At 45.8% G+C, this 25,374-nt stretch overlaps 1 protein-coding gene across 2 annotated transcripts in view; it reads right to left on the bottom strand.

The window, feature by feature from the left end:
• Positions 1-25,374, bottom strand: part of LCK (LCK proto-oncogene, Src family tyrosine kinase) — a 221,494-nt gene that overhangs the window by 69,568 nt on the left and 126,552 nt on the right. For both annotated transcript variants that reach the window (XM_069223368.1, XM_069223367.1), the window contains exons 7-8: positions 22,461-22,610; positions 20,878-21,030 (exon numbers count right to left, since the gene is read on the bottom strand). In XM_069223368.1, the coding sequence (XP_069079469.1) occupies positions 20,878-21,030; positions 22,461-22,610 (303 nt within the window). The remainder of the gene's footprint in view (positions 1-20,877; positions 21,031-22,460; positions 22,611-25,374) is intronic.

Below are 25,374 nucleotides of genomic sequence, written 5' to 3'. Positions count from 1 at the left end.
TCGCTAGGAGACCGGCTCTGCTCCTGATCGGCGGTACCAAGCTACAAGAGACTGCGGCAAGAAGAGGCAGAGCAGACAAAGCGTGGGCAAGATGGCACTGAGGAGTCCGACACACTAGGGCCCTATGGGAGAGGGCGTTACACCGAACCCTCTCTCTCACCCTCTGGGCCCGAGGAGCGGAGTGAACCAGGCATGAGAGGGAGGTCTGAGCGACCGGAACGGATCCGGCAGGCTGGAGCGACTGGGTTGGCCAACTTGAGGTGGGAGAGGCAGTGAGGGCCTGAGAAGCGTGGCCACGAACTGGTGAGAAGCGTGGCCCCGGGTGGGTCCCCGCGCCTCCTGGGCGATCGCCCCCCTCCCTGGGTCCTCGGGGGGAGGGTGCAGCTGAAGGGAGCTCATGGGGCAAAGGTGGACCATCAGCCTGTGGCTGAAAAAGTGGGTTGCGGCCCGACCCGATCACAGCAGGAGGGCCATGAAAGTAGTACACGTGGAGGGGGCCGAGGCCTGTGGGGGTAACCATCGCGGAAGTCAGCGGCATCCCGAGACAGTGGAGAAGAACTGCACCAGGGCCCGAGGAGGGTCCAATTAACCTACCATCAATCAGTAGCGGTGAGTGGTGGATATGCTGATGGCCTTCTCCACCCTCCCCCCTGACCTGTCCATGTTCGGGGGCCTAGGCGGCTGCAATTTTCTGCCAGGCGGACTGCGGCACGTGGGACATATCCGGCTCTGCCAGGGGTGCGTGCTACACCAGTCTGGGCAGTGGAACACGAGTGTGGGGTCCAGACAGCCCTAAAGGAGAGGGGCCCACTGAAGAAGATCCTACAGTCATGAGCAGAAATAGTGGCAATAATCTGACGCAGTCCAATAACCTCAACAAATGCACAGTGACCATGATGACGGCGGGAGGACAGACTGGCATGGCGATGAGGGGAGAAGGGAGCCAGGTGGCCGAAAGTGTGGCTGAACCTTCACTGTGTGAAATTATGTCTGCAATCCAAGATCTAAAGGGTACATTAGAGCCTAAACTGGACACAGTAATGATCGATGTTGGTTTAGTGCGTGCTGATCTGGGTAAAATCTCGGAGAAGGCGACAACAAAATGGATGGAGGAACAGGTGCCAGCCCTGCAGAAGCAGACCACAGTTATAAACACCAGGCTGGAAGATGAAGAAGGAAGGGCCAGATGACACAACATCAGAGTGGTAGGGGTTCTGGAGGGCACAGAGGGCCCAAGTGTGGACCTCTTTTTAGAGGAGCTGATCCTACATACCCTGAAACCTAACCAACTTTTCAAATTGTTCTCAGTCAAGAGGGGCCATAGGATGCCTTGGCCATGGCCAAAACCTAGAGCCACCCAGAACAATAATAGTCAGGATACTGAATTATAGAGACCGAGATGCCATTCTGCAAGCAGCCCACACACATGGGGACCTAAAGGTTGAAAACGCAACAATCCCTTTTTCCCAGACTTCACTCTGCAGGTCCAAAAGAAGAGGCAAAGTTTTGATGAAACCAAAAAAGACCTTGCGAGATAAAAGTATCCAGTACATGATGTTATACCCGACCCGCCTGCATGTGATAGAGGGGGAAGATCGTGGTACTTTGCATCTCCAGAGGAGGTGTGGGAATGATGGGAATGGCTGGAGAACAATGCACCACAAAGTCGCAAAAGACCTGAGAGCCTGAGACCTGAAAGCCACGATTCGAACGATGGCGATGGCGATCTGACTCACCAGAAGATCAGGAGCCTGAAGACTCACTAAAGGACACGTCAGAACATTAAGGGGACTAAAAATAACTTCTTGGGTACAGGGTGGGGAGGAGAGCTGATAGAGGGGCAAAAATCAGACTGGGGAGTCGACTTCGCAGATATGTAGTTTCGTAGGAGGAACTGGTTCATAACAATACTAAATTAAGGGGGAGAACAACCATGGTTTACTAACATACATCAAAATTATTACTGGTGGAACTAGCCAGCCTCAGTTATAGCATGGTTCTTAAGGGGAGACAGGTGCTCTGCAAGTTGCAACAGTGGGTGGTTTCAGGCTCATGAAGCAGGCTCCCAGGGAAGGTTTAGGGGGGTTAGCCTTCTTGACAAGGTTAATTGTTGGTGTTCACTGTTTTACCAATTGCTCGCATACTCCAGGGTCTGAAATGGGGAAGCCACAGTAGCACACATCAAAGAAACAGCTCATGGGGGGCAGGACACCCATGCAGGGAGAGCTGGGAGCATCACTGGAGGGACAAGATGGGGAGCCACAAGAAGAATGAATTGAACATTTGGTCCTAGAATGTAAGTGGCCTGGGTAATAAGGTGTGCATGTTGGTACTACAATATATATGCCGACATGCCCCAGATATTATATTACTCCAAGAAACACACCTTCAAGGGAAACATTATAAAGCCCTAAATAGGTTTCACTATTCGTTGGTGGCACATGCTGGTTATACCAAAGACTCCAGAGGGGTGGGAATCCTACTAAGGAACGCAGTGCCATTCACACTGGAACATATGTGGCTTGATTTCCAGGGTAGATACGTGGTAATAACAGGCAAATGGGAAAGTAACACAATCAAGATATGCTCTGCGTACGTCCTTCCACTACTCCATAGCATGACCTTACCAGATTTAAGCTACTATTGGACTTACCGGTAGGAATCCTGATTGGGGGGGGGTGGGTGGCATGAATGCTGTGGTGGACCCGGTATTGGATAGAGAGACTGGAGAGGGTGCAATGAGTGAAAAATGGCCCCTGCGATCCTTCATGGAAGCTATGGGGGTGGTTGATCTTTGGAGACTACAACACCCACACCAGAGACGATACACGTTCTGTTCCGCACCACAAAACAGTTTCTCTCAGCTAGATTACATATTTACTCATCATGAGGGTGTGGGTAGATTCCGGGAAGCGACACATCAGGCTAGAGTGATCTCCGACCATTCTCCTGTAAGTATCCACTTGAAGGGGCCAGTAAAGGAATATGTGCTACCCCCAAAAATAAACCCATGTTTCGTGAAGGATAGATGCTTCATGGAGAAATTACATGAGGAGACGTAAGCCTACTTTGTCCAAAAAAAAAGGTCTGTGGATTCCCGATGTGTGCTGTGGCAGGCCTTCAAGGCTCTCCTGAGGGGCAGGGCACAGGCGCTAATAGGTGGTTTGAAGAAAAAGTGCAATCTTGAATGCAGCAAATTTGAGACCGAAATAAGAGATTTAGAGGCCAGAATACAGACCGGTTATAGTGACGCTTGGACACCGGCTAAAACTTCGCCAGCAGGACTTTAGAATATTGGCTGAGGAGATGGCGCAGCATTATGCATTGGCGGTGCAGCTTCATCTCTAGGATGTGGGTGATAAGGCAATACATTATTGGCATGGTTGGGGAAAAGAAAATAATCCTGGGCTCTGGTGGTCATGGATGGGCATGGAGCCCTCAGGATGACCAGTGCTTCTATATCAGAGACATTCACAGATTACTATGAGGGCCTGTATGCTTCTGCGACCTCTAGAACTGCAAACAACTGTAGTGAACTGGTGGGTGAGTTAGATATGCCAGCGATTAGTGGTGAGGAGCAGGATACATTGGAGGTGGACTTATCTGCGGAGGAGCTGGCAGTCGCTTTGCGGAGCTTACAATCTGAGAAGGTGGCAGGAATTAATGGACTGCCAATAGAAATATATAAAGGGGTGATTGACAAGGTAGTCCCACATATGCTGGAGATGTTCCGAGAGGCACAGAAAATAGGGTGTCTCCCTGCTGACTAGCGCACAACCACAATAATAGTAATACATAAAAGGGTAAGCCTCCTAGCAATTGTGGCTTGTATTTTCCTGCTCAATGTTGAAGCTAAGGTGATGGCAAAAATTCTGGCAAATACACTTTGCAATATAATTTAATCTATTTCACCAATCAGAATTTGTGCCACACAGAAGCACCCACCTCAATCTGATGACAGTTTGGGGTGCTCCATTAGACTGCACTGTTGAGGTCGGATCAGACAGTAGTAATGTTCCTCGATGCGAAAGTGGCATTCAATAGTATTGAATGGAATTATATGTGTGCAGTGCTCGCACAGCTGGGATTTGGACCCAAGTTCTGTGGATGAGTCCGGCTATTATATCAGAAGCCCCTGGCCAGAGTAAGGGTCAATGGGGCGGTTTCTCAGGTTTTTGTGCTACAAAAGGGCACAAGACAAGGATGTCCACTTTCCCTAAAGATATTTGCATTGGCCCTTGAGCTGTTAGCGGCCTGGATGAGACATGATCTGTTGATATGTGGGGTGAACTGTGGGGAGAGCTAATAGGAGCGCATTTCACTTTATGCGGGTGACATTTTGCTTTACTTGTCCGACCTAACCCGCTCAATAAGAAGAGTTCTGCATATATTTGACCTTTTTGGCACCTTTTCAGGCTATAGGATTAATTGGACAACACCGTTATCTTCCCTATGTCGGGGATGATATACGGTCCCTGGGGAGGGGGTTGGGGGCGGCACCCTTGACAGAAGCTGGGTTTATGCACCTCTGGATATTTGTCACTAGGGACCAAAACAAGTTCCTGAACAGAAACCTGTCCCCACAGTTGGAGAGACTGAAACTGTCCCTGACGGGCCGAGCAGCGTTATACAAAATGATGATGCTACCACGCCTGATATACATACCACAAAATACCCCATACAAGATCCCCCAGAGTTACTTTCAGAAAATAGACCATGAAGTCAGATCCTTACTATGTGAGGAAGGGACATCTTGTATTGCCTTAGCCAAACTTCAGAGGGGGGTATATGACAGGGGAATCGCAATCCCAGACATAAAGAAGTACTATTGGGCTACACAATTGATGGTGATCAATGACTGGGTCTTCTCTGACATCCAGGAACTGGCATATAGAGTGGACAGAGCTACAATGGGCCGTAGAGGTTATGAAGCGATCCCATACAGGAAAGAAAGGGAGAGAGGACAGCCAGAACATACTCAGATGGAAGTCCGAGCATGGAGGGAGACCTATAAACTGCTGGGTTGGAACGACAGGCTAACAGAGAGGACACCCTTATAGGATAGTGATCATCTTGGTGAGGTAGGGAGATTGAAAGGGTTCAAGAGCTGGGAAACAATAGGTATTGAGCATCTGGGAGATGTGTGGAGGAATCAGACATATATCACATTTGAATCCTTTAGGCAAGAATTTGGGTTGACAAACTCAGAATACTTTGGATACATACAGCTGGGACATGCGATTCGGCAACACATATTAGAGGGGGAGCATCTACCTGAGCCACTGCCGCTAGATGTTCGACTTTTACCGGAACATATTCAGAATAAAGTGATCACCGTTATCTATTGAAAACTGGTCTTTAATTCCCGGACCCGTTGATGAAGCTGAGAGAAGCATGGGCAGGGGATCCGGTGGATCTTATTGACGAGGAATGGTCCGAAACAATTCAAAGCCCACGGGAAATAGCAATACACACACAGTTCAGATTAGTCCAGCTCAAAATACTACACAGATCCTATTACTCCAGGACTCGACTGGCTAAGATGGGTAGAGCACCCACATCGACATGCCTAGGGGGTGTGGACTGGAAGGCACCTTCTATCATATCCTCTGGGAATGCCCGACAATAGATTTATTAGCAGGGGATGATAGAAACTATGTCTCAAGTTATGTAAACTGAGCTGACATTACACACAAAATAGGTCCTCATAGCAGTGTTGGATGAGGAGACCTGGACTACACACCAAAAGATATGGCTGCAGCTGGCAGCAGGAGTAGCCAAGAGAAACATTGCAAGGGCATGGGGAAGGACCAACCTGCCCAGACTTGCAGATTGGAAATCATATTTAGACTGGTGCCAACGAGCTGAAAATGTTGTCTATCAAAGCTGTGGCTGCCAGAGGAAGTGGTAGAGGGTGTGGGGAGCATGGCAGGCATGTAAGGGGGGCTTGATGGGGGGGTACAACCGCTGAGACAGGTAGACGCATCACACCAACGAAGAGCGGATATTATAGGAACTATATATGTTCGCCTTAAAAGTGCCCTTTTCTACTATGTTAAATGTCTGAAGCTGTTTGTCAAGGTGAATACTACAGCTGTGTCATGAGAGGTAACATGTTTATATGGCCTGTATGATGAGCACAGTTGGAAAATAATAAAAAGAGTTTATGAAAAATAAAAATAAGAATGTTGCTGTTAATGGATTTTTCACCTTAACGTTTCCACCGAAAGAAATAAGCAATGCGTAAGAACGCAAAAAGATTTGTTTCTGTACATGTATATACGCATGGCTCTTGCCCAGAAAATGTTGTCCCTGATAGAATCTTATATTAATTTCTGGGATGAACTCTGGTCCTGTTTTCAAAATGCCTTTGTCCGGATGAAGTTTTAAATAAGGTTCATCCATCCCTAATGCACCTATCTCTCCTAGCCGCCTAGCTGATGTTATTGCTAACAAGAAAGTAACCTTCGCTGTTAAACGTTGTAAGGAAACGTCCTCCAACGATCCAAAGGGAGGTGACAGAAGTGCATTTAAAACTAATGGTAAATTGTTGCTGTTGTTCTCCCCTCGCCCCTGCCTAGACTTTGGTGGGTCGGCTGCCTGGGGTGAGACTTGCCCCCCCTCCCCGGCTTCAGCGCAGACAGGTAGGGCATTGTTAGAGCCTTAAAGTGCCGAAGAGTCCCGCAGCGCAGGACGCCCGGGCACGTGCCTGGGCCAAGACTGGGCCCGTCATCTGCCGCAAGAGGCTGGGCTGGGCCACGTCTCTTGGTTTTCCTGTGTGAAAGGTACTGTTTTGTTATCTACCCCTGAACTGCATGGAAATTAACCATAATTGATAGCAAGCTCTTGGGTTTGCATTCTCTCCCCCGGAGGCCATTTTAATAAACTCCTGGTAAATTAAGTCTCACCATTTATTAGCCATGGAGAAAAAGAAGACCATTGGTAGTGGGGCCACGACCCAATACGGAAAAAGCACCTCAACTGACCTACGTTGGAGCCTACCTTAAATGTTATCAGTACAGGAATTGAGCTCACTGAAAGGAGACTGTCTTTAGGCGGGGCACCTCCTTGTGTGGTAGCGTGAATCCTAGTCCATTGATTGCTACTCCCACTACCTGCTCATCCTTCCCCGAGTGGTCATGCAAGAAAGTCCACTGGCTGTGAAAAGTTCCTCTACTGTACGGAGCCTGAAATCACCTGTTGCACCCCAGAGAAAATCAAAGTGTGCCATTCAGCATAAGCAATCTAACCCCAAGGCTGTCTCAAAGGTGGAAAATAAAGACCATCCAACAGCAGCTCGGAGGCTCCCCAACGGATTACCCTGCAGACCTCTGATCTACAGGGTGGAAAGTTTTACCATTGATCGCGCACTCAGAACGAGAGGGGGCCTACACTATCTTCTAATCATGCTCTGAGTCAATTAATGGAGGGTGACTTTGAGCAGGTTCGCGTTTGGCTCCAATCTGCGCTTCCAACACTGATGACTTGCTTAGAAGCTCTAGAACAGGGATACTCAAAGTACGCCCGCGGGCCTCATGCGGCCCCTGGGGCAACAGGAGCACTTGGCAGCTGTTTGCTCGACTCCGCACTAACAAAAATATTAAATACACACACAATCATTTATTTCAATCTTAATTGGTGCTAAAGAAAGGAAGTAACTAGGGGCTCCTGCACTTAACTTTAGAAACGCCTTCATTTTTAAAGACATCTTGCAGCATAAGTGTAAAATGAAGACAGTTTCTTCAAAATTAATTACGTGTATTTAGTTAACATGCAGAACCTTTTCGCCGTAGTACAATTTATTTTATCAATGCATCGAGATGTATTCATTTTAAAGTGATAGTTTTCAAACATAAACTTGGAAACATTAATTATTTCCCTTACTCTGAGAACACCACCAATAGTAAATTAAAGAGGCAAGTCACTGGGTATGTGCACTTTATGGGTGGCCTGGGTTCCTATCATACATAAACAACATTATAGTTTATTAAATCAAACATAGAAGCAGGTTTTGTGCAGCGCACACCATGAATCATGTATTTCGAGGTCATCTTAAATGTGATAATGCAGAAAAAGGAGAGAAAGTGACACTAAACAATTGCCTAGGATAAAACAATTTGGAAAAGTGGGTACGCCGGGATTAATTCCAGGTTTTCTGATTTCCCATTGTTTATTTCACCCACTAGATGTATATCCTTTGCTTCCCCTACACCTACCTTGCCACCAATCCCCCTAGTCACCCCACCTGACCGCCACCGCCCTGGCATCAACGCGGGCCCCAGGCACGTCACAGACCAAACTTTTTGGCCCCTGGGAAAATGTTTGCGGGTACCGATGCTCTAGAAGCTAAGATAGTGTCAGTTTTGTCACACCATTGACCCTCTGAGCCTGTAACTAATAACGCTGCTTGTTATTCTAACTGTCTCTCACCATCAAGCTTGAATTTACATCACAAAGAGTCTATCTTGGCACCCTCCAGCCCAGAGGTATCTACTGCCACAGTTCTTATCTGTGAAAATTTCAGAGTGGAACAGACGGGAAGGAACTCAAGGCAAACAAGGGGGTGTTCTGTCTGCTATACAAGTTCCAACTGCTACAATTTCCAAATCACCGAATGGTTCTGTAACACCTGGTCTAGATCCCAATAGAGACATCGTCAACCTTCTGCCTCCTGCAACCCCACATGTGACTTTTCTCACTGGGGTACCCCCTCCAAGGCGCAGGGTTCAAAAGGAACCATATGAGTAGCTCTTTAACAGAACCTTGGACTGGCTAGTGCGTCACAAAGGCTTTCCATTGTCCCATGCTACAGATATTTTAATGTTGGGCAGGTGTGCTTGGAATGAATCCGATCCTGGCGAGCAAATTAGTGATTGTATCATTATAACAGTCAGATTCCCGTTTCTAATCCATAATTTGTTGCTTGCCCGACATTCACCTTTCTGCCTTGAGGAGTGGTATTAGTTTGATCCCCCTGGGTTATTTCTATAAACCCTTGTATCACCTATTGGGGGCAAATGCCCGTCCCCACAAAGTTTGCCATTGCAACCTGCGTGAAAGGGTGCAGGCACACTTTTTCCCCATAGGTCACTACACCAGGTCCACTATAAGTCACCCCTATGGCATGCCCTCCTAGCCCAGCAGGCAGGGTGCAAGTACCTGTGTGTGAGGGCACCCCTGCACTAGCAGAGGTGCCCCCACGAACTCCAGTGCCATTTTCATGGACTTTGTGAGTGCTGGGGATGCCATTTTATGTGTGTACTGGACGTAGGTCACTACCTATGTCCAGCTACATCATGGTAACTTCTAACCTAGGCATGTTTGGTATCAAACATGTCGGAATCATACCCAAATACTGTTGCCAGTATTTAAACTATGATTCCATGCACTCTGGGGACTCCTTAGAGGACCACCAGCATTGCTCCTACCAGCCTTCCAGGGTTTTCCGGGCAGCTGAAACCGCTGCCACCCCTCAGACAGGTTTCTGCCCTCCTGCTGCTTGATATGATCAAGCTTAGGAAGGCAGAGCAAAGGATTTCTTTTGGTAGAGGGAGGTAACACCCTCTCCGTTTGGAAGTAGGCGTGACTGGCTTGGGAGGGGTAGCCTCCCCGAGCCACTGGTGTGCTTTGAAGTACACATTTGGTGCCCTCCGTGCATAAACCAGTCCACACCAGTTCAGGGACCCCCCCATGTCCCTGATCTGGCGTGAAACTGGACTCTGGAAAGGGGAGTGACGACTCCCATGTCCATCACCTCCCCAGGGGTGGTGCCCAGAGCTCCTCCAGAGGGTCCCTGGGTTCTGCCATCTTGAATCCAACATTGGCAGGGACCTCTGGGAACATCTGAGTGGCCAGGCTAAGCAGGTGACACCAGAGCTCCCTCCTGGTAGGGGGTCACCTGGCTAAGTGACCAATCGCCCTTTCAGGGCTATTTAGGGTCTCTCTTGTGGGTGGATCCTCAGATTCACCTTGCAAGATTCCAGCAAGACTCCTCTGCAACCTTACTTCGATTTCTAGCTACTGGAACTGTGACTGGACCCTCCAGGAACCGACAATCTGCATCCAAGAAGAAGACTCTTCCTGCAACATTGTTTCCACGGCTCCTTCCAGTTTCTGCAACATTTCCCTGGCTGTGCATCCTCAGAGAGTGGCAAGTCTTAAGTCTGCACGAGAAGGTATCTCCCTTTGAGTGAAGGAGTCAATTCCCTGCATCCTCAGGCACCAACTGCAACGATGACCGGCTGCATAGATCTCCTCTCATCCTGAGCTGTGTGGATCCTGCATCACGGTTGTAGTCCTCCTGGTCCTCAGTGCCAACTATCCAACTTTAGTGGAGGTAAGCCCTGGCCTTCTCATGCAGGACAGTACCCCGTGCACCACGTCTCTTGTAGCTGCCAAGGCTTGTTTGCATCTTCTCCAAGGGAAGTTCAGGCTAAGTGCAGCTCCAGCCCTCAGCACTCCTTCCTGTGACGCACAGCCCTCTGTGTGGTTCTCCTGCTGCGTGGGACCCTTCTTCTGTGTGCAACGCGGGCTCCTTCTGCATCTTCTGTGTCCCCGTCTGGTGGCTGCTGCCTTTGCTCCTGTGGGCTCTCTGTGTCACTGAGGGTCCCCTCTGACTCCCCCACCTTGGTTGAGTTCTCCTGGTCCTTTCTGGTCTCTGGCAGCAGCACTTCCTGCCAACCGCGATATTTGCCTTTGCCAAGGCTTGTTGGTGGAATTCCTGCACCGACACCCGACTGCAATCCTCCTTCTAGCATGGGATATTGTCTGCATCCCTCAGGAACTCTTCTCCGGCTCCAAGGCTGCAGTGCTGACCTTCTTTTTCACATCACCGTCAACCAACTCCTGCAACTACAGCTAGGTGTGTAGTAGCTCCTTCTCCTCCTGGACTCCACTGTGACTCTTGGACTTGGTCCCCTCTCTCCACAGGTCTTCCTCTCAAGGAATCCACTGCTGGTTTCTTGCAGTCTTGCCTCAGTGTCTTCTTTTCTTCATTTTTGTCCTTTTGGGTGGTTTGGGGAAATTCCAGTGATTTACTCCTACTTTCCTGGTCGCTGTAGGGTACTGTGTTACTTACCTCTGTGGCTTTCTAGTACTCCCAGCTCCCCTCTACACATTCCACTTACCTAGGTGGGGGTCCCGTGTTCGCATTCCATTTTTTTTAGCATACGGTTTGGACTCCCCCTAGTGTCACTATTGTCTAACTGCATTTGCACTGTTTTCTAACCTTTTCTATGCCTATTACTGTTTACTGATGTATATAATTAGTGTATTACTTACCTCCTATTAGAAGGTTGGCCTTCTAGTACTTTTTGGTATTGTGTCACTAAAATAAAGTACCTTTATTTTTCCAACACTGAGGCCCTCATTACGAGTGTGGCGGTCTTACTGCCGCGGACTCGGCGGTGAAGTCTGCCGTATGACAAGACTGGTGGTTTGGCCAAAGCCAAACCGCCACAACGCCACCAGTACCACCAGGGTGGTCAGGACGCCGGTCCGGAGGTGAGCACCTCCGACCAGGCGGCAGCCGTAGGACCGCCGGTGATGTTGCAACTCGGCAAACCGCCAGGCTTTCCGCGGCAGTCACTCTGCCATGAAAATGCTGGTAGTAAGAAACCTGGCGATAGGAATCCCCATTCCTGTCGCCGGCACACACACCCCCACACGTCCACACACCTGCAAACACCTCTCCCACCCATACACACACATGCAGACACCCCACACCCTTCCACACACATGCAGACACCCCCACCCATCCACACACATGCAGACACACACCCCCACCCATCCACACACATGCAGACACCCCCCCAACCATTCACACACATGCAGACACACCCACCCACCCATCCACACACATGCAGACACACACCTCCAACTGCATGAATACATCCAGACATCCCCATTCGCACACATACATGCACTCAGACACCCCCATTCGCACACAAACATGCACTCAGACACCTCCATTCCCATACAAACACACACTAAGACACCCCCATTCGCACACACACACGCACTCATACAGATACCCCCAACACTCTGCATACAATCGCACATGCACACAGACAGACACCCCCCATTCCCCACCTCCCTCCCGGATGACCACCACACAGCTACAGGTAGGTGGACTGTCAGCGTTTCCACCGCCAGCACCGCACCACTGTTCAGGAAACTGCTGCGCCATATTATATATATCGTAATACGGTGGCGGAGTCCTGTTGCCGTGGCAGTGGAAACGCCTCTCTTCCACCGAAGGCCAAGCCGACGGTGTCAGATTTCCACCCTAACTCGTAATATGGCAGTCTTTGGACCGCCAACACTGGTGGTCTTCTGGCACCCGCAACTTCGGCGGTCTTGTAAAAAGACCGCCGAAGTCGTAATGAGGGCCAGAATGTTTTCTTTCATGTGTGTAAGTGCTGTGTGACTACAGTGGTATTACATGAGCTTTGCATGTCTCCTAGATAAGCCTTGGCTGCACATCCACAGCTACCCCTGGAGAGCCTGGCTTCTAGACACTGCCTTCACTTCACTAATAGGGGATAACTGGAATAAGGTGTAAGTACCTTAGGTACCCACCACACACCAGGCCAGCTTCCTACACAAGGGGTATGCTCCTGTTGAGTTATGCGGCGATTTTAATGCTAAATTGCCCGGTCCTGTGTGGTCGGGAAGAGCTCAGGAGGGGGAAATCAAGAAGGACCTCAGTGAAGCGAGGGGAAGAGAGCTGACAAATTATTTGGCCGAGCATGATTTTTTTGACGTACCTGCAATGATAGCATTGAGGTAGATTACCCCCAGCTAACTTACAGGGGACATGGACGCCCGTCCACTATCGATTACATCTTTGCAACTAGGAACCTGAAACAACTATTCATTAGCCGGGAGGTCATTTTAACCAGGTGCGGGGACCACAACACCTCGTCTGTTAGAGGGCATTTACCTATAACTGGGATTAAACCCTCCACTCTTATTATCCCAACACAACACTCAACGGATGGGTTAAGGCTAGTTTGGCATCTTAAAGATCGTTTATCAGCATTGGGCCAGCTTCTGAACAAACATCATGGGTTATTTTCCAATTGTTTGTCTGCTGTCAGTGGTGATATTTTATTGACCCACTTTGAAACCTTAAGTCAGGCTATCAAACAATTTCTTCTTAAACCTGTGCGGGCTAACAGGGAAGTCCCATGGTGGTTTGGTGGGGCCAGTTCAGCAGCCAGTTAGCGCCTAAGACGCACACTGGTTGCTTCCCTAAGAATAGTGGTCGAGGTAAGAGGTGCCCGTCAGGCATACCAGTTTGCCCTAAAAAACAGGAAGGAGACCCCATCTAAGCAGGACTGGGAAACCCTGGAATCCACCGAAGTGGGAGGTAATAGTAAATTATTCTGGGATGTAGTTAACAGAATCCGAGCTAGGAATACTCCTGAAAGCTCCTTGCTTCTATGTAGTATCTTAGGTTCTGACTGAGAGGCACATATCTCGGCAATTTTTCATCTTGAGAAGAATGCAGAGCTGGTTTCTTAGTTGCGCAGGAAGTTAACTAATGCATCACCAGTTGTGGTGCTCCTGTCAGAAGTTGAATTGGCAATAAGCCAAAGCACTGGTGGCAAGGCACAAGGTCTCGACAGGATCCTAGCTGATTTAATAAGGTGTAATATCGCCGTTTGGGTCCCCTGATCACCAACATTTTTAATAGTTCCTTCAACACGCTAATTCCTGGTTCTTGGGAACTCTTGAGCATTGTGCCCATTTTAAAAAAAGGTATTCATATGTCCCCTAACTGTTACAGACCAATTTCCTTACTGGACAGTACAGTCAAAATCATCAGAAGGGTGACTTACAATCATTTGGCCGAATGGGTGCAAGAGCGACAAATACTTTCACGATTTCAATTTGGGTTTTGCCTTAGGCTGATAAAGTAGAGCAGCGTCTTAACCGGAGTTTAATAGTCGACAAATATACTTGGGCTATGCGCTGTCCTCTGTACCTGGCCTTCATGGATCTTTTGACAGCTTTTGATTCAGTGAACAGGTCCAAGTTGTGGTCGAAGTTGTTTGGATATGGGGGTCGACACACCTGTGGTGAATTTGCTGTTCAGGTTGCATAATTATTTGGTATTCAAGGTGCGCTTGAGTCCTAATGGTGAATTGTCATCAGAATGGAGTGCGCCAAGGTTGTATCCTAACTCTTTTATTATTTATGTTCTGTATTAATGACGTTTGTTCTTATCTAACTGCAAGCCCTGTAGACACCCTACCAGTCGTGAACAGACAGGTAGTATTGTATGCCGACAATGTGGTTTTGTTAGCGTGGACTCCCAACGCTCTGCGAACGTTGATGGCCCATTTTGTCGAATACATGAGTAGCCTAGATCTGGCAACAAATTGTGGCAAGTCACAGATCATGGCTTGTGGCCCAAGTAGTGCTTTTTCCTGAAGGCTTATCATTCAAGGGCAGTCTTTGAGTAGTGTCAAACATTTCAGCTACTTGGGTGTAATTTTTACTTCAACAGGCTCTTGGCACCCCCAGGTATCTAACTCGTGTGTCAAGCTCAGCAGGTCGGCAGGAGCTTTCCTTAATCTTCGAAGGGCAAGAAGGAAAGGGACCTTAGCACCCCTGCTTAAAATATATAATGCACAATGCATTCCGGCTGCTATGTATGCGGCAGGGATTTGGGGACACCATAATAGTACTACCCTCCAGTCAGTGGAAAACGGGATTCACCGGAAGCTGCTTCAGCTACCTCCAACAGCCTCTAGCTATATTATGCATACTGAGCTAAGACAACATTATATAGAAAATAAGGTGCGTATGGCTCTGCTCTTGCTCTGATCAGTATCTGGGCCAACCCCCGAGCACAGTTATGCAGAGATGTTATAATGGACTGCTTGAGCGTGGGGAGAGGTTGCACAATTCCCTGGGTAAGTTATATCTCCAGAGCATTTCACTCATTAGAACTACCTGATCTATTCTTGATACCTGAGGGAATCAAGCAAGGTGATAAACACACGGTAAATTGGGGAAGCCTGTGAGGAGAGAAGGTTAAAGTCTGGGTTGGCGAGAAGTGCAGTGCTGACATCCTATACATTTTTATCAGTACGGAGGCGCCCAGTCTCCCTCTCTGGAACTACCTGATTGGGAGCGGTCGCTTCTGTGTCGTTTCAGAGCTGGCACAGACTGGTGGCTCCGGAGCCTTGGGCGACAACTAGACTTTTTGGAAGCCCCTCACCTGGTTTGTAGTTGCGATGGGACTTCTGCGCCGTCACTTTTACAATACATGTTTTTTGTGAGCACTACAGCCTTACACGTCGACTTTTTCTCAAACCTGTGTCAAATTCATTGTGGCATCATAGAAGTAGAGAGGCTTTGTATCAGTTGCAATTACTTGAGTACACCAGACATGTGTTCTAGTGTGTGTTCATTTTTAAAGGCTGAAGTACAAACGAGAAGAACAATGGAGGGGTAACCACTCTCGTTTTTTTAAAACTCTCATTCGTAATATGAATTTAGTGTATTTTTGTTTTCATGTTGCACTTTAAATCTTATCTGCACTGAGCACTTATGAGTGATCTTAACTGTTGACATGAAGTCCGGCCTTATGTTGTGTGAGGAAATTATAATACTTTCTTGTGCTATGGAAACCTGGAATTATATGGTGCTAACATTTCAGTTTTTATTATTATGAGCGTCGTGTGTTTATTATTGCTATTGACCATTTTTCATGTACTGATCGTGTCTTTTATGGCCTTAATCAGCCAAAATAAAGATTTTATCGAATTGAATTGAATTAATGGTAGATCTCATGATGGGAAAGTGGGACGCACCTTTGGACAGTTGAGAGAAACGCCATGGAATAATATCTTAATCAGTCCTATTGCTGGTATATACTGTCCATGCTCTCTAAATGCCTGGATTACCGCCCATTGAGATCTTATTGTAGAAATCACTAACTTTTTCGAGAACCCATCTCTTAAGAAATCAAGAAATTTGAAAGGATCACAGGATTCCAGCTCTATATTTTTGTTTTGACGCCATTTATTAAAGTTACCCCAGTCTCTGGCATAAGATGTTCTTGTGCTCGGTCGTCTATTTTCCTGTATATCAGCAGCTACTTGATCTGGACATGATAGATTTTTCAGGGCTAAACATTCAATTTTGAAGCCGTCAGATTTATCTGCATAGTTTTTGCAGCAGGAGGTCTGGAAATATTAGGGGTCTGTTGAATTTCATTGAATTGGCTGATGGGCGTAATAACATCTTTTGTAGTTATGGAAGACAGGCTCTTCAGAGTGATAAAGGGGAAATCATAATTATTTGTGTCTTCTCTGTCCAATTCTTCCTCAACACACTCAGGAGGAGGCGAATCGGAGAGAAAGTATATAGAATACCTTTTAGCCATACAATACAAAGTGTATCTACCGCCCAAGCCTGTGATGTGTAGATTCTCAAACAAAAACTCAGGAGCTATGCCTTGTCCTTGGTTGTGCAAAGGTCTACCCAATGCAACTCAAATCTTCAAGTTAGTATTCTGATTACTATGTGGCTGAGGTGAAATTCCACTGAGGTTGGAAACTCCTGCTGAATTGGTCTGCTATTTTTTTCATTTCCCCTCGTATGTAGGATGCTGATAGGGAAGCTAAATTCTGCGGGGCCCGGATTGTTATGGAGAATTGTATCTGAGCCAAGGCTGGAGATTTTGTTCCCCCTTTTCTGTTCTTACTACAACATATTTCCTTTGTATCTGTGTCACAAATACCTCTAATGCTAAGAAAATCGCTGTGAGCTCCCTCCAGTAGGAGGAGTGAACTGACTATATAACTGACCATTATCCCTGCACTTGCCTGTCCTCCAACACTGCTACCCAACTTATGTGGCTGGTGTCTGATGTGATCACTTCTGGTATCGCTGTCTATAGTGAAACTCTCTTCATCAATTGAGATTCCTCTAACCGCCACCTCATGTATTGTCTCAGACTGTCCATTACAAGGATGGATTAGTTTGTGTTGAGAGTTAATGGGTCCCAACGGATGGACCCACGACCATGGGACCACACGGGTCACTGCTGACATCAGACGTTGGACTTTCAAGAATTGCTGTGCTGTTGTCATATCTGTTTGTAGGATATTGTGTAGTTGAGAATGAAGTGACAAAGCACAGTCTTCCGGTAGATTTATTTTCCCCAGATTGGTTTGAAATGGGCTCCCATGAACTTCTAATCTTGTGCCGGGACCAAATGTGAATTTTTCCAATTCAGTTGGAATCCAAATTCTTGTAGAATTGTTCATTCTGTCTCTGCCTGATCTTGATCATTTAATAGAGAATGTACACCTATTAAGCAGTCATCTACATTTGGGGAAAATGTGAATACCTTGTAGTTGTAAATAAGCTACAACAAGTGCAAGGACCATTGTGAAGGCGAAATACTGAAGGGTAAAGTTCTGAATTGTGAGTGATCACCTGCAGAGCAAAACAGATATTTATGTGATTTTCAGAATATGAAAGTGCACACCCTGGAGAATCAGGTTTGCCAAGTAATATCCAGGTGAAAACAGAGGAATGACCGTCTGCGGGGATATCATTTCGAAGGTCTTTGTAGGTAGTAATTTACACTTTTCAAATTTCGAATTGGTCTTATCTCCCCAGACGGTTTTTCCCTGGGAAGAGGATGGAATACATGTAGGTATATTTTTCTAGTTGTGGCCCTTGAATTATAACTTTCTTCTGTATTAGTGTTGTTACTCCTTCTAGCAGAATGTGTCTTTTTCATTTGGTCTTTTGGTGGGTAAGTTACTCCAAATTGTCTTTCTCTAGGTAATTCTTTGAATTATAACTAGGGCTCCCGTTTTTTTGGTATTTATTTTTTTAACATTTTTGTCTGTATTTATCGATATTTCTTTTTTGGCCCTCTTATTAGCATTTACCCATATTTATTTTGCGGTTTGCAAATAAGTGGAGTCAAAAATGGCATATTTCCACATTCATTTAACTGATAAACATGCACTCATGCTTTAATGCGTATCATGTTTTAGCAAATTCAGCAGCCAAATATAGCAAAACACTACATCTACAGGTAAATATTAGCAATTTATTACAACTATATTTTAACAAATGCCTGTATTTAAAGATATCTTAACCTGTTGTTTGCCCTCCCGTTTGCTGTCTGTAAGTCTGTCTTGTAATTCACAACAGAGAGCATGGAAATTTTTATTTTTAAAAATAAATACAGACAGAAAATACATTGTTTTCTGTATGTATTTATCTATAAAAAAATCTGTAAAATCGGGAAACTAGGGGCCTTAATTATAACTGTATAACTGTATCCTCTCTTTACCATAGTTATGACTCATTGATCAGTTACACATTTCTTCCACTGACATTTAAAAAATAGAAGATGACTGCTCGTCATAGTCAGGCACTTATTGGTTGCTGTGAGCTTAGATTTGTCAGCAAGCCGTCCCCCCATTAAAGGTAATGTCTGATAAGACTTCACCATCAAATCTTTTGTTGTAAATGTGTCATACAAGGTCTGAAAATCATTTAGTAAGGCGTAATTAGTGTATGTGGCGTATGTAGCTGCTCTAAGAGCAAGATGCATATGCCCTTTTATATTCCACCCTTTGTCAAAGGTGTCTGATGTCAACAAACCTTCAGTCGACAACCATGACAACATATTTGCCAACAGGATGTTCACATTAACCGAATGTGGAAATTCCTCTTTGAAGTCTTTCAAAGGATCAGTTTAATAAAAAAAACACAGTAACCCCATTTTGTCTATATCCTTCCATTGTCTCAGACCATGTTTTTAGCCATTTTTGTGTTTCTGGATTCTGAGCGCCATATTGTTCAACCAGTTTGTCCGACATGCCTGGTTGGTCTTCAGTATCAATTTATCTTTAATGTGGTGTAAGACGAGAGTCAATTGAGCCCCTTTCCTTTATATGGCTTAGGGCTCATTCATCGCCATATCAATTTTTTTATTCTGCACCTTAAAGGTGGCTCCTCTGTCCACCAATTGGTGCAGATCTTCGGGAGATATTGAAATAATGTCTTCTTGCTCTTCATAAGAAGAGATGTCTCCCCCCAAATGCCTCCTTTCCTGTGCATGATTTTTCCCTTTGGATGTTTGCTAAAACTGACCGCCAGTATCCGTGACTGCAGCTCGAATACTCTGCTTGTGCTGGAGCTTCAAATAAACCTCTTGAAGCCCTTTAATTCTCATTAAATATGAGAATCTTTGCATTTAAATGAGGCAAGAGTCTGGCCACCATCTCCCTTATGAACAAACTTTACTTGCGCGTATGTTCTCCCTAGGCAGCGGGATACCAGCCTGAGCACGGGTGGGGCTTCCATTCCCGACATGGAAGGTTCCACCTGCGTTCGAAAAGGTTGAATTGGCGCTGATACAAAGTAAATGTATTTTGTGATGACTACATGCATGGAGGCCTATGGATTTGTACCATAGCATGTTCATATATCTAAAATTAACTACATAGAGGATGCTGTCCCGATAAAGACCCCGCTCGCAATTAATTCATTAGTGTTAAAACGTCAACGTTATTATTGTGTTGCCTACGTGAAAAATTGTGCAATTTATGAACCTTTTAAGAATTCATTGTATAAATGACCAACACTGACTTCTATTTCAGGGCTGTGTACTTTCTCACTCTTGTCGCAATCAGTAAGCACTGTACTGGCCTGTGGAGCACCTACTTCTTTATTTGTTTCATATTATTACTACAAAAATTTAAAAAATGATTTTATAAGTTTAACACCAAATAAAAGCTTTTGATTTAATCACGTACCTATTTCTAGATATAAAACAGCCGTTCTCAGTTTCCTCATCTGAAAGAAATATTTGTTATATCCTTTAGATACAGCAAGCAACTCAGGGCTTGCAGAAGTGGAACGTGGTATGTAACAGTGCCACCAAGTGTGCTTGTTCGATTGTTTGTTTTATAAAATATAATAAGTCAAGAGTCCTTACCTCTTGAACTGCCCTCGCTAAAGACGACACAGAAAAAAACTTGTAAGAGACAATTTTGGCAATTCAGTATAAAAAGGAAGGGGAGTGTCTAATTAAAAAACATAGTAAAATCCTATCAGAAGGAACTAACTTGAAGGAAGCTGTTTCGTGAGGGAGGCGCCCCTGAAGACGTAAGACTTGAGAGGAGGAAGTAGAGGATTGGAGGTACTGCATGGTGCTCAATAGAGGGGAGTTCAGGTTACACAGTAGAAGTGTAGAGGACCGAGTAGAGCAGAGAGCTGCCTGGGATACAACCAAGGGGAGTGAAGGTTGCACCGGTTAACAAGAGAAGTATGGAGCACTCAGTGGAGAGATATGTAGGGCAGTCAGCGAGTGAAGTGCAAGATCCTCAGTGCAAGGGTGCAAGGTTCACAGTGGGAGTACAGGTACTGAGTGGAGAATAGTAGAGTGTGCTCACGGCAAGTGTTGGGTGCACGGTAGAGGGGGCTGCAGGATGCTCAGCAAAGTAGGAGAAGATGCTCAAGAAGGTGCCACGGAGGAGGTGGCATCGTATCATCGATTTCATGAGAATGTGTGCTTGGTGTTGTGGGTGATACCAAAAGAATGTAGGTTGGTTAAGAGGAGGGATGCTAAGCGATCAAGTGCTGTATGTGATGGACTGCAATATGTTCACACGTGGAAAGGATGCTCAGTGGAAGAAAGTATTCTGCAGACAGGATGGTTCTTAAGTGGTTATCCTGATGTGCCTCAGATGCTTTTGGTCTATCCTGAGTTACTGTGAGCTTCCCTGGATGCCCCGATGCTGCCTTTTGGCTGCGATGTCCATTCTTTACTCTACCCTGATCACTAGGTGCCTGCTAATCCAGTTCCATACTTTGGGCTGGACTCACCTTTCCACACCTCTCCAAACTGCCCCGCTCCAAGCTTCTCTACCAGCTTCAGGTTTTGCCGGGGTATCTCCCATTCATCCTGCCACCAGGGCTTCTGAGGCTTGTGGGTCTGGCAGGGTGCGCTGAGGCGAGTACAGAGCCCGTCCAGGTTACCTGTAGGAGAGGCAGAGGAGCGAGTCAGCAGATAGGAACATTACAGCAATCACAGGCAGAAGAGCTGAGGTAGGGGCGTGGTTGGAAATCCGAAAAAGATGTTCACTACACTGAGGGGTGTTATAAACTGGACTGGAGGCCTGTGGAGATGTCCACATTTATAAATCTGTGGAGATGTTCACTACACTGAGGGTAGACAGAAACACAACTGGAGATCTGTGGAGATGTTCACTACACTCAGGGGAGATAGCAGTAAGGTTGGAGATCATAGCAGTGTATGTGCACAACACTGAGGAAAGAGAGAACACAGCTGGAGATAGAAAGGAATGTTCACTACACTGAGGGAAAATAGGAACACAGCTAGAGATCATTCGGGATGACAGGGGAGAGGCATAGATGTTTGACTGGAGATCTGAAGACCCGGGACTGGTGGCTTAGTGGACTAATGCATTCACTGTAGGGGCCTGTGTTTGACCTCATGGTCACAGCTTCAAATCCTGGAGGGTCCACTTAGCCTTTCATCCTTCTGAGGTCTATAAAATGAGTACGATTGGGTTGGATAACAATACACATCTGTTATTTAGCACCAAGATACGCTTCTAGGTGAACATGTGCTTTAAAAATACACGTTACGTTATGTTATGTTCAATACACTGTCGGGAGATAGGAGCCTGGGCTCAGAGGGGATGCTCACTACACTGAGGATAGCTAAAAATATGGCTTTGATTCTGAAGGGGATGTTCACTACACTAAGGGGGGATAGAAGCAGGGTTGGACGTCTGCAAGGGGTGTTTACTGTGGGAGAAAGGAGCATGGCTGGAGATTGTAGGAGATGTTCACTACACTGAGGGAAGATAGGGTCATGGCTGAGGGGAGATATGAGCACGTCTGGTTAGCCGAAGGAGATGTTCACCTCACTGAAAGGAGTTAGAAGCACAGCTGTAGCTCGGAGGGAATGTTCATTATGCCAAGGGGAAATTGAAGCAGAGCTGTATATATAGAGGTGTTCACTACACTGTAGGGGGTGGGTAGAAGCATAGCTGGAGAATGGAGGGGATGTTCACTAAACCAAGAGGCGATAGGAGCATGACTGGAGATTCAAAAGGGAGCTTCACTTCATATGGTAAAGACTGGAGCACAGCTGGAGAAACATTGAGGGGAGAAAGAAGCACGACTAGAGATTGGAGGAGATGTTCACCACACTGAGGAGAGATTGGAGCACGAGTAGGGACCGGAAGGGAATATTCGCTACCCTGAAAGGAGATAAGAGCAAGGCTGAAAATCCAAAGAGGACATTCACAGTTTTGAATCTGAAGGAAATCTGTTTAGAACAGTGCGGAGAGATATGGCTTGAGATCTGAGGAGTATGTACAGAGGTTTGAGGGACAATAAAAAACCAGTAGAGGTGTTCTGTAAAGCCTGACACTTACGTGTATAATGTTCCACGAGCTGGTGCAGGCTGGGGAAGGTGATGCGTGGCGAGATGTAGTAGCCTCCATTGTCCAAGTTGCGTATCTTGTAGTGCTTCACCACCTCACCCTGGGTCTGATCCAGGTCTCTGACAGAGAGCGAGTAGGACCCTGATAGTGAGGTTAGGGTGATTAGAAAGTAAAAGTTGTGAGTCACTTTTGAATAGAAATGTCTGCCCAAATAGGTTAGCACTCTGGCCTTCTGAGATAGCATCCTTTCGCATCGCCCCCTTGATGTCTCACTGACAAGCAGATGCCTTCACACATCCATCTGAAGCTCAGAGACATCTTCCTACATTGTCTTACTCTCATGCATGACTCCATGCTGTACTCTCTTTCTCAAGTTTGGTGATATCACTGATATCACTGTCAAAGAACTTATTGATAGATGTCCCACACTCACGTCCCTCCCCTTTGATGGTCTCACTCTCAAGGATGCCCTCACTGATACCTCTCTGTCTCACTTTTGTCAACATCTTTAACTAATAATTTAAAGGGTTGAGATGCAGGATAGGGCCATGTGAATCTCAATAAAAGGCAGCTCTGTGCAATTAAAGAAAACCTTCACAGGCCAATATTCTAAGTCAAAAGTCATAAGGGTTTATTCAAATTTAGGAATCATTACAGAAGGCAAAAAGTAATTTGTCAAATCCAGTTCAGCATCAGTAAAGCATCAAATATTGCAAAAGCGAGAGGAATCAACATAAGGTCAACCGCCAAAATTGTGGCTCTGAATAGCGACATCCAAAGTATAGCTCAGCAACTGGACTAACATAAATCTGTTCAGTTAAAAAGGCAAGAGAGTCTAAGAATAAATCAACAGACAAACCAATGTGGAGTCTGCCTTCCTGAAAGTAAGCAAAAAGTTAAAGTATATATCAGGGTCTGCTCATTTGGAAAAGCAAAGAAGGTCTGACAAACATCCCAAAAAGGGCACGTTTTATAGGTTTCTGAAGTAAGAGATACACTCTCGACATGGTGAGATTTTACATCATAGGGCTGTACTAATAATGTTTCATTCACACAAACCACTAGTGACGCTAGAAAATATGATGCACTGATGTTGAATAAAGGATATTATCCAAACCATACAGACGTCTAGTCTGATGTGCACGGTATACCTATCCAGGACCCCCAGCACTGTTGTATTATAGATCCACAATATGGCTGTGCTGTGGGTCCGGGATAGGTATACCTTGCTTGCGCCAGACTCTTGACAAATGTGTGACTACAGAGGAGACACCCTCCCCACACTGATCCATGAAGTACATAGTTTAGTTTTCATGGCTATTTGTCAGACTAGATGGCCATATGGTGTGGAAAATATCCTTTATTCTACAACAGTACATGTAGTGCATGGTTGGTATATCTAGGGAGTTCTTTTTTACCTTTATAGGCAGGTAATCAAGGTTAAAGCATGTTCGATGTTTTTCACCTTTAGAGTGGCCAGACAAATCATTATATTTGATCAATTGACCATTCTTTTGTCATTTTAACTGATATCAGTGGTACTCAGCAATAAAGGCAATCCCTTTGGGTACACCCCAATGTATTTTTTTTATCTTTGTTACAGTTCCAGCTGGACCAATGCCATTGTCCTGAAACAATTATTTAGGAACTCCCGAGTCTAATCTACTTGGCTGAGTCCACTGGAGTGGTACTATCCTACCCCAGTGTGAGAGGTCGCCTATGATGAAGCACGCCATGATAGGTTGTGGGTGAGGCGGCCTCTCAAATATCTGTTTGATATCCCAGTACAATTGTTTGCCTACCGATTTAGGACTTGTGGGACATTAGTTATATGCACTCAAGTATCTTGTGTGAAAGGATAACATTAAAGCACATTCCCCAGAAATGAGTGCAGGTGCCCACTACTTGCAACCACCAGCTCAGATTTAGCATGGGTGTAAGTCACCGCACAGAAAATCTGCCTATATAATTTTTTATCGTAACCAAAATAGAACTTGAGCCCCCCTGATGTGTTCCCAAAAGGGAAACCGTTTTTTTAATGCAGTAAGTGTCCCGCTGATGGTTATGGGCTGCTTTTACGAAAAGCATTTTCAGAATCCAGCTGCAGGGATGGAGGTGTGCTACTTCCGACCGCCATACCTGCGTCCAAAGCCAGTCACCAGGCAGGTCTTCGGACTCCCTGCAAATGTACAATGTACGACGCACTTTATTAGTATACAGGAAATGGGATTCCCGTTAGCAAAAATAAGTAATGTGCAACTCCACATTCCTGGTTCCTGAATGGGAATAGTACATGGCGTCCTAAATTTACTAAATCAACAGCAGTCCGGAAAATTTCGCATTGATTCTTTCCTTTTGAGCCTGTATTGGATACTTCTGGCCTAAGCCAATAACTGTAATAATCCCAGCATCAAATACAATTCTGAAAGTAAAGAGTTCAAAGTTCGGAGCATTGAAAATAAAATGAAGAAAATGTAGGAAAAAATATTATTTTAAATACGAATATTGTTTTTAGTGCTCCGGGAGTCTCCATATCCGAACACAAAGCAGGCCTTGTCGATCCATTTGGCTCTGCAGAGAGAATCCTGGCTGAAACCATTACTACCATTCGTATTGTATTCTTTCGGCATAACAATGAAAAGAGATGGCCTAGGCTAAGTTTGGGCCCTTAATGGAGATACAAAAGGATGATATAGCCAGCAAAAGGTTTCTAGGTACAAAAATGTACGGATGAAAATCTTTGTCCTGTTCCATCCTGTCATTATATCTGACGTCCTGGTTACATATCTGATTTTCCTCTAGTGGGCTTCATGTCTGTGAGTGGACAGGAGCAACTTAGGGGGTTTTATGTTGTTTCACCAGCAAAGAGCAAGCCTCTTGTGAACTGATGATGCTTTTAAAGTCT

This window comes from Pleurodeles waltl, chromosome 3_1 (genome assembly GCF_031143425.1).
Source record: "Pleurodeles waltl isolate 20211129_DDA chromosome 3_1, aPleWal1.hap1.20221129, whole genome shotgun sequence".
NCBI lineage: Eukaryota > Metazoa > Chordata > Amphibia > Caudata > Salamandridae > Pleurodeles > Pleurodeles waltl.
The sequence above is the reverse complement of the archived record's forward strand: the minus strand, read 5'-3'. Positions and strand labels throughout refer to the sequence as shown.